Source organism: Primulina eburnea, chromosome 17, assembly GCF_022965805.1.
Source record: "Primulina eburnea isolate SZY01 chromosome 17, ASM2296580v1, whole genome shotgun sequence".
NCBI lineage: Eukaryota > Viridiplantae > Streptophyta > Magnoliopsida > Lamiales > Gesneriaceae > Primulina > Primulina eburnea.
Window position 1 is genome coordinate 2134508 of NC_133117.1, and position 10639 is coordinate 2145146.

The window sequence follows — 10639 nt, forward strand, 5'->3', positions numbered from 1 at the left end:
GCAAGAATTGCACTTAATTTATATGTTGAACTCAATTGAATTATGTTAGTTTCGAACAGAATTATGCTTTATTTTTGTTGTTTTTGTTGTGTGTAGGGGATAACAACTATTGGTTGTTTTGGAGCTAATTAGAGGAAGTTTGGAGCGAGAAAGGGCGAAAAGAAGAGAGCCGCAGCGCCAGAAATCAACGCCGCAGCGCCAGAATTGCCGAGACATCAGCGCCTAGGCGCTAAAAGATGAGCGCCGCGGCGCTACTGCAAAGAATTGACGGGCGCCTAGGCGCTACATAACTAGCGCCGCGGCGCTAGCGGCGGCGAGAAGAAACATCATGGGCCTCGACTTGAGGCCCCGTGGCGGACATAAAAGAACTAGAAGAGGTCAGTCTAGGGGATCGCCGTTTTGGTAGAGAAAACACCTCGGAGAACTGGAGAAATCAAGAGACGAAGATCCGGAACGCGAAGATCGATCGCAGATACGAAGAACGACGGATCTGGACACAGAGACGACAATTCGGATTTGTCTTTTATCTTTCGTTTTTATATTTTCGTGTAACTCAATGTCTGAATCTTCAAACATGCATTGTGTTTATTTATATTTCGTCATGAACTAATCTTCCAGTCTAGAGAATGACGTAGCTTTGTGGATACGATAATTTGAATCGGTGTTTTTACATAATTGAATTCTTTCTCGTTTATTTGTGTTTCTTCGTGTTTATTATACTGCAATTTACTGGCCATAAATTGTGTGTGATTAGATTAATTCTACAACTCGGGAGAGGGAATAGGATTATAGATCATTAGAAACACATCGTTAAATGTTTATAGCGTTCGGAAGGCGTATAACTTTAGCGAGACTTAGGTAAGAACATTGTTTGCATCTACCTATTAAACTTAGATTCTGATTAGGAATAATAAAATCGAAGTTTGATCGGTACATTTTATTCGTCACTTGAGAAAGGAGGAATGGAACAATTAAGTGTTCTTGGCCATTAAATAATTGGAATTCGAAATTGTAATTGCATCCGAGAATTATTATCGTTGATACTCAGTGAAATCATTTCTCTAGATACTCTCTCTCAGTATATTTTCTCATTCGGTGTTTAATTTAATTGGGTAATCGTAATTGAGTTGTTAGACAATACACAAAACTCATCTTTATTTTCTAAATAAAGTTTAGACTATTTTAATTACAAGAATTGATATAAATTTAGTATACACTCCTCGTGGGATCGACACTCGTACTTAAAAATACATTTTACTATAACTTGACGTCGTGCGCTTGCGAGCAATCCAGAAAACACGCGACAAGTTTTTGGCGCCGTTGCCGGGGAGAGTAAAATTTGAATTTATATTAGTATTGTTACCAATTAGTCTAGATTTTAATTTAGAGCTTTATTTTTTTATGATTTCTATTGATTGAGTTTTTCATTTTTTCTGCATGACAGTGTATGCTAAAATCGCACAGCCCTGATTTGCTTATTTTTGATCCGGAAATCGAAAGAACTGCACGGAGGCTAAGAAAAGCTAGAAGGGAAGAAATCTTAGCGATGGCTGAGAACAGAGAAAATGACAGACATATGCCGCCAGAGGCTATACCGATCAGAGATCACTTCTGACCAGTGATCAATGCACATTATTCTAGCATTGCTCGGGGGACCATAAATGCCAACAATTTCGAGCTGAAGCCTGCCTTGATCAATATGGTTCAACAAAATCAGTTCGCTGGGATTGCTACTTCAGATCCTCATCTACATCTCAGAACATTTTTGGAGATTACGGACACGGTAAAAATAAATGGTGTTTCTGATGATATTATTAGATTGCGCTTGTTTCCATTTTATCTCAGGGACCAGGCGAGAGGATGGCTCCAATCACTGCCGTTAGGGAGCATCACGACATGGCAAGAGCTGGCGACGAAGTTCCTTTCTAAATATTTTCCGCCTGCGAAGTCTGCACAATTAAAGATTGAGATCAGCACTTTTAGACAGACAGAGTTCGAGCAGTTGTATGAAGCTTGGGAGCGGTATAAGGAGTTGTTGCGGAGGTGCCCGAATCATGGTTTCGAAGACTGGGTGCAAATTGAGTTGTTTTATAATGGATTGAATGGCCAGACACGGACAACAGTGGATGCAGCGGCAGGTGGCACGATCTTTGCCAAGTCCCCTGCTCAAGCCTATGACTTGCTTGAGCAGATGACTATTAATAGCTACCAATGGCCGTCTGAGAGGTCAGGAATAAAGAAGACTGCTGGAGTATATGCCGTGGATCCAATCACATCACTTACTGCACAGGTTTCGGCATTAACCACACAGATTGCAGCAATGAACAAAGCGGGCCAATCTACGTATGATGTAGCACTGGTGACTGCCGAAGAAGAGCCAGTTGTGGAGGAAGCTCAGTACATCAACAATCGTGGCTTTGGAGGTTATCGAGGTAACCCTCCCCCTAATACTTATCATCCAGGTTTGAGGAATCACGAGAATTTCTCCTATGCAAACAATAAGAATGTGTTGAATCCTCCACCGGGGTTCAACACATCAAATGGGGAAGGGAAGCCATCATTTGAGGATTTGGTTGGAACTTTCGTTGTTGAATCTGGCAAGAGAATGGCTAGGACCGAGTCTAGGCTCGACAACCTAGAGACACACATGGCGAATATTGGGGCCTCCTTGAAAATCCTGGAGTCACAAGTTGGGCAGATAACAAAGCAACTCGCGTCTCAGCCATCCGGTGCAGTACAAAGGACTGCAGACCCAAATCTAAGAGAGGTGAATGCTGTTTTTATACAACATGAGGAGATTGGAGTGGTAAGCAAAGAAGAGAAAAAGGTTAAACCCACTTTTGTCTAGGATGAAAAGCCAACTCCAATCAAAAGAGTCCGAAGTAAGAAAGGTATGAGTTCTGATTTTGAACAATGCATCGATATTTCTTTACTTCCCTATCCCCAAAGATTTTTACAATTAAAGGCTGAATTTCAAAAGAAAAAAAGTCTTGAGATCACTAACATTCAGTCTGCAGAGCAGGAAGAGTTGGTGGCGTGCCCAAGAAATTTTCCGAAGAAGATGCAAGACCCCGGAGAATTTATCGTACCATGTGAAATAGGGGGTAAATCAGTGGAAAAAGCTATATGTGACTCAGGAGCGAGCATAAATATAATGCCAAGTTCTTTCTCCGAGAAACTTGGAGTGAGCATGATGAAACCCACAGGACTGAGCTTACAGATGGCAGATAGATCGATCAGGACACCGTTTGGGATTGTGGAAGATGTTGAGCTTCGAATCGATAAATTGAGGCTTCTAGCAGATTTTGTGATACTTGACATGGGGAACAGTCAGAATGTTCGTACCATTTTAGGACGACCAGTCTTAGCTACTGCTGGGGCCATCATCGACTTGAAGCACCGTATATTGACAATGGATGTTGAAGGTCAAAGGGTTGAGATCAAAGCATCCAAAAATTTTCACGACCCACCTTGAATAAACTGTTGATAGTCGGGCTGACGACGTTAAACCAAGCGCTTGTTGGGAGGCAACCCAACCAGTATCTCTTTATTGCTTTCATTTTTTTTTATTTTATTTTTATTTTCAGTGTTATTTTTGCTTTTACGTTTTCTGATTTTATTTAATTTGGTATGTGAAGATGTGACATTGATTTATGTGTTTTGATGTAGGTACAATTTGAAATGCGGCAAGGCAAGGACTCAATTTGGACAGAATTTGCGCAAGAAAAGCGCCTAGGCGCTATATTACAAGCGCCACAGCTCTGAGTTGCCGAGAAGAAAGCGCCTAGGCGCTATGAATTAAGCGCCGCGGCGCAAGCCTTTCGAATTTATTAGCGCCTAGGCGCTCTACAGACAGCGCTGCAGCGCTGAAGGGCCGTGGGTCTAGCGCCGCGGCGCCACTTACGCAGCGCCGCGGCGCTAGTTCGATCTATATGAAAAAAAAAGGGGGCGAGATTTCAATTTTCAGAAACATAAGAACAAAAGCGCCGCGGCCCCTATTCCCTCCACCACCGAAAAAACCGTCTCCCACCCTAAATCTCCCACAAATTCAACCTCTAAACACTACATTACACCACACAACTCAACCTCAATTCACACCCATCTCCAAGTTCTCACTCCTAAACCTAGTTGGCTCAACATTCTTCAAGACAATTTTTCATTGAGCCGAAACCCGGACGGAGTGAAGCATATTTTGAAGCAACACATCATCAGGTAACAGTCTTTGGGATAAGAATTCTTGATTTTAATGCTTGAAATTTGAAAGGATTGAGTTTTGAGTTACGTACGTAAGGTGTTCGATCAATTGTCTCAGTGAGTTTGTTGTTAGGGATTGTTTGATTCGGAGAATTGCTTGTTGGACGGAATCATTAATTGATTGTTTTGTGTTAAGTTTGGGGGTATTGAAGTGTTGACTACTGTTGTAAAGTGAGTTGATATTGAATTGAAATATGGCACCAAAGAAAAAGAGCAAGCGTGGTGAATCTGGCGAGGGCGAGTCGTCGTCCGCTGTTACTTTTGATAGACGACGATTTTGGGATGCAAAGGCCGCCGAGAATTATATGAAGTTGTTAGAGAAAAGCATGCAGAGAGAGAGGGGAATGGAGCAGTCCCACCCAGATATTATTACATTGGTTCGTGCCCGAGAAATGAATTGGGGTGAATTTGTTAAGCCCCCGGCTGATGCTGTGATGTCCCTTGTGAGGGAATTTTATGAAAATCTTAAAGTTAAACATGAGGAGTTGCACGTGAAGATTCGAGGGCGGATGGTTGCCTTCGACAGCATGACGATCAATTCGATATATGGGATGTCAGATTATGAGACTGACGGATACACTTTATTCATGCGAGAGCCTTATCCCTATGAGACGATCATTGACACACTATGTGAGTCGGGCACGGTCTGGAAACTCAATAATCAACGAGCCCCGGACACATTTCCTGCGACGTCATTGAAAAGGGAGCCATATAACTGGTATCACTTTGTGGCTTCGCTTTTGATGCCATCTGGGCATGTGTCTGATGTGACCAAGAAGAAGGCAGCTTTGGTCTACTGTATTATCACCGGCAGGACAGTCGACGCAGGCCGAGTGATCATGACATCGATTTTGCAGGCGGCTAGGGGTACCTCTACTGTTAGCATGCCCCACTCAGCGACTATCACAGATCTCTGCCGTTTAGCAGGTGTTACTTGGGACGACAGTGAGACGTTACTACATCCAAAAGGCGATATAGCACTGTCTAGAGCCCTCCCGAGTGATAGGAGAAGACTAATGGCTAGTCCTGGTCCAGGAGAGGCGTCAGGGAGTGGTGCGCAGCCTCGTTCACGTGCACGTCAGGCGGAGACCGGCGGTACTCAGACCAACAGCCAGCGTCTCGGAGCTATTGAGCGCATGATGCAGCAACAGTGCCGGATTTCCCGTCAGCAGAGGCAGATTGAGCGCGAGCATTGGCGGATGACACGCGAGCACATGGACTACATGCATGATTTTACTCGTGTACTCGCACAGCGCTTCCCTACGACAGATGCCTACGACCAGCCATATCCACAGCCGCCGGCGTTTTCCCACACACCCATTGAGGATGAGTATGGGCAGGATGATGATGAGGAGGAGCCTGAGCTGTCAGGCGAGGACAGCGAGTCCTGATGCTCGCTGTACGAGGTGCGTGGTTCCCTGTTTTTTTTCTTGCATTATTACTGTACATTGGAGACAATGCACGTACTTAAGTTTGGGGGGTTGCACTTGACATTTACCCTGATGCGTTAATTGTTTTATTGTTTTGCTTTTGATTTGAAGTCTCTCGTGTTTTTCTTTGGATTGCATGATTAGTTATTACCTGCACAGTAGCGTCTCGTTTTCTCGTAAAAAAAAAAAATTAGGTTAAGTCATGGTGAAGCTATCGTGAGGCCAATAATGAAAATGAATCATTTCATGATTACTTGGAAGTCGCATTGTTTATGCACTGTCATGTTATTGATATCATCGATGTTTAGAGTAAATTTGCATTCCTGTGATGCTGATTAAACGATAGAACTCTGAGTTTAGCAATTCTCGCATGAAGTTGAATGACACTTTTGCAAACACAGAAATGATCTAGGCAGTTTTTCAATGTCTTTGGGCCTTTTTTCTTTGCTCTTTATCCTTTGTTAGCCCATTGTGCCTTGAGTAGAATGAGATGCTTGACTTTTCTTCGTACACCTATATCATATATCTTTTTGATTGAAAACTGCATGTGATTGGTTTATGTGAGTTGATTAATGGATTGATGGAGTCTAGAACTTGCTTGAACACTTTTCGAGGCAAAATACGGATAATATGTGACATATGAATGATTTAGGCGATCTTTGGAACCGTTGAGCTTTTGAGCCTACCTAATAAACATGAAATATCCCTAGTGTCCCATGTTGAGCCTACTGAAAATCAAGTGGTGTGTGTCAAAGACACACAACTAACCCCCACTTGTATATTTTCTACATCCCACAACAACTACCAAATGAAGCTTATACACTTATTTTCCTACCTGAATTTGAGAGAAATAAATTCATTGGTGTTGTAATGATTCAAATGCTCCTTGACAAAAAAAAAAAAAAATGAAAAATGAAATGTGTATAAAGGAGTTAGAAAGAAAAAAAAGAAGAAAAAAAAAAGATGAAAATGATGAATCAAAAGTGGTGAAAAAGAAAACATTTGGGAAATAAAGGATACGAATGGGGAAAAACAATAAGGAGATGGTGAATGAAAAGTGAATGAAAATGAGTGAAAGTTATGAAAAGTCAATTATTTCTCTCAAATTTTGATATCCATACCTTTATTGAAGCCATGAGCCATAGTCTAACGTTACAAGCTTACAAGACCTATTAACCTTGTCACATTTATCCAATATACTAGTGGAGAAAAGTTGTTCAAGTCAAGCCTATGGATCCCTGAAAAACATTATCAACGAGGATTGACTGTAATCATTTGCGTGCAAGTATCTCATTGTGTGAATTCATCGTTGGAAGATTTGAATTGAATATCTTTTGAACCAAATAATCACCTACAAAGTCCTTTTTGATCTGTGCAAGTAGAAGTGTGTTTTAATGAAGTGTAAGTTGAGCTGAATGAAAAAATTCTTGAGTTTTGTAGGCGAATAGGTGTTGTGAATCAATTTGAGCATTCGATGAGGTATATAATCATTGCAATATCACACACGTGACTCTCGAGTAATTACGAATCCTATGGAAATAATCTAATTTCAGGCCATTATCACTTTGTGCTCACCCATGACTTTAGTTGTTGCTTTAAATTCCTGTTTGAGTCTGCTTTCCTATTCTTTTACTTTTATTTTGCTCGGGACTAGTAAAAGTTCAAGTTTGGGAGGTTTGATAAGTGCAAGAATTGCACTTAATTTATATGTTGAACTCAATTGAATTATGTTAGTTTCGAACAGAATTATGCTTTGTTTTTGTTGTTTTTGTTGTGTGCAGGGGATAACAACTATTGGTTGTTTTGGAGCTAATTAGAGGAAGTTTGGAGCGAGAAAGGGCGAAAAGAAGAGAGCCGCAGCGCCAGAAATCAACGCCGCAGCGCCAGAATTGCCGAGACATCAGCGCCTAGGCGCTAAAAGACGAGCGTCGCGGCGCTACTGCAAAGAATTGACGGGCGCCTAGGCGCTACATAACTAGCGCCGCGGCGCTAACGGCGGCGAGAAGAAACATCATGGGCCTCGACTTGAGGCCCGGTGGCGGACATAAAAGAACTAGAAGAGGTCAGTCTAGGGGATCGCCGTTTTGGTAGAGAAAACACCTCGGAGAACTGGAGAAATCAAGAGACGAAGATCCGGAACGCGAAGATCGATCGCAGATACGAAGAACGACGGATCTGGACACAGAGACGACACTTCGGATTTGTCTTTTATCTTTCGTTTTTATATTTTCGTGTAACTCAATGTCTGAATCTTCAAACATGCATTGTGTTTATTTATATTTCGTCATGAACTAATCTTCCAGTCTAGAGAATGACGTAGCTTTGTGGATACGATAATTTGAATCGGTGTTTTTACATAATTGAATTCTTTCTCGTTTATTTGTGTTTCTTCGTGTTTATTATACTGCAATTTACTGGCCATAAATTGTGTGTGATTAGATTAATTCTACAACTCGGGAGAGGGAATAGGATTATAGATCATTAGAAACACATCGTTAAATGTTTATAGCGTTCGGAAGGCGTATAACTTTAGCGAGGCTTAGGTAAGAACATTGTTTGCATCTACCTATTAAACTTAGATTCTGATTAGGAATAATAAAATCGAAGTTTGATCGGTACATTTTATTCGTCACTTGAGAAAGGAGGAATGGAACAATTAAGTGTTCTTGGCCATTAAATAATTGGAATTCGAAATTGTAATTGCATCCGAGAATTATTATCGTTGATACTCAGTGAAATCATTTCTCTAGATACTCTCTCTCAGTATATTTTCTCATTCGGTGTTTAATTTAATTGAGTAATCGTAATTGAGTTGTTAGACAATACACAAAACTCATCTTTATTTTCTAAATAAAGTTTAGACTATTTTAATTACAAGAATTGATATAAATTTAGTATACACTCCTCGTGGGATCGACACTCGTACTTAAAAATACATTTTACTATAACTTGACGTCGTGCGCTTGCGAGCAATCCAGAAAACACGCAACACTTATTTTGGACTTTGGTCTACTAAATACTCAAAATTTTGTTTTGGTGCTGTAATTTTTTATTTTTTCTTTTAATTATAATTCGTCGGAATGCTATTATGACATCGAAAATACAGATATAATACAAAAAATTACTGAAATGATCAATATCACATCAAAAACCGAGTCAAAATATATGGAAGATAAAAATTCTTGCACTAGACCAAAATTTGAATACTTGACCAAAAAAAAAAAACTATTTTCACAATAAAATAATGAAACATGATATTTGAGGTAGTATATAATTTAAAAATATTTTAGTTAGGCAAACTATATCACTATTGCTCCAAAAGTTGAAATCGCTCATCTTAGGCGTCCCTCACCCCCTGGCCCGACAGGAATGTGAGAGGAGGTAAATCATGGTGACTCAGCCAACCAGTAGCAGCTAGACCTTATGTTACGCCGCGCACAAGGAGCTCCCCCTCATTGGAGGGAATTTAACTCCCACACTGCCGCTTGCGAGAGTCGATCCCTGATCATTGCTCCAAGATTTACTGCTGCTGACCAACTGAACTAAGCCCATGCGGCCGGCAAACTATATCACTAAACATTTAGGTGAACGTGTATTTGATCATATATTATAATATTATATATGTTTGTGTATATATATCTGGAAAAATAACATTTTCGTAAATTTATTATTATTATTTTTTTGTTTTCGGCCATCAAATTTTCAAATATTAGTTTTGGTTTTTTTTCCTCTCGGTATTATTTTGTTGGAGTGCTAGCATGCAGACACGTACCTGAGATGAATTACGTATGTCGCTCGACTCAAAAATTTCATTATGTTTATGTTTTGTTCTGGATTATACTCAATGAATGATAGTTATTAAAAAAATTATTTCTACTTTTTCTTTATATTTGATAAGAAAATAAATAGATACTTAAACAATTTAAGACTAAATTTTATGAATCGCTAACTTCTTATGTCGATTTGTTTAGTTTTGTTAATTAAATGAATATAAATTATATATAAATAAAACATATATATCTGCATATATCAATATAAAAATGCATTCTTTCTAAGTTATATAGTTTATAATTACAATAGATAGAATAAAAAAATGTTAGATATAATCAATAATCGATTATTACAACAATATTTTTTTAACAGAAAGGAAGCACAGAGAAATGAGATTAACTCAAAGCCAAAAACAATGAAATAATGATAAAACTTAGAGCAGGTCTCTTGTGAGACGGTCTCACGAATTTTATTTGTGATACAAGTCAATCATGCTGATATTCATAATAAAAAATAATACTCTTAAAATAAAAATTAATACTTTTTTTATAGATGACCCGAATAAGAGATATGTATCACAAAATACGACCTATGAAATCGTCTCACACAAATTTTTGCCTAAAACTTATTCAAACTCTTATTATGAACAAATTGAATGAAAAAAAATAATGTTATTAATATGGAATATGTTAAAAGAATGAATATAAGAATTAAGAGAGTAATTTTGCCTCTAAATGTTTATGACCGCATGATTGGGTGAAAATGATGTGAAAATGATCATGATGTCATTATGTTTTGAAAAACTATTTTTAATGAAAAACATTCATTTATTATTTTGAGATATTCAATTTTTAAGTCTCGTTCAGATCTCCGGAATCTCGAGTACCATATTATTGACATGACATTGAAAAATACTTATAAAACATAAAAAAAATATTGATGTGATATTGAAAATTACTAATTTGATCAATGACACATAAGTAGTTAGACTACAATAATGAGAAATTAAAATTAAGCATATCAAAACCCAAATTGAGATAAGTTAATAGATAAAATAAATTTATTTTTCATATAAAACTTAATTCGATATTTGATTCGAATTTTATAATAATCACACCTTTGAATTAATTTTTTTTAAATATATTGTATATTATTTTAAATATATTTGCGACCGCACAAAGATG

General features: G+C 38.6%; 1 protein-coding gene across 1 annotated transcript; it reads left to right on the top strand.

The window, feature by feature from the left end:
- Nucleotides 1-1699: 1699 nt before the first annotated feature.
- LOC140818706 (uncharacterized) lies at nucleotides 1700-3475 on the top strand. The gene is made up of 4 exons (XM_073178750.1): nucleotides 1700-2138; nucleotides 2232-2462; nucleotides 2550-2827; nucleotides 2966-3475. Exons 1-4 carry the CDS (start codon nucleotides 1700-1702, stop codon nucleotides 3473-3475), a joined length of 1458 nt encoding a protein of 485 aa, XP_073034851.1.
- Nucleotides 3476-10639: the final 7164 nt, after the last annotated feature.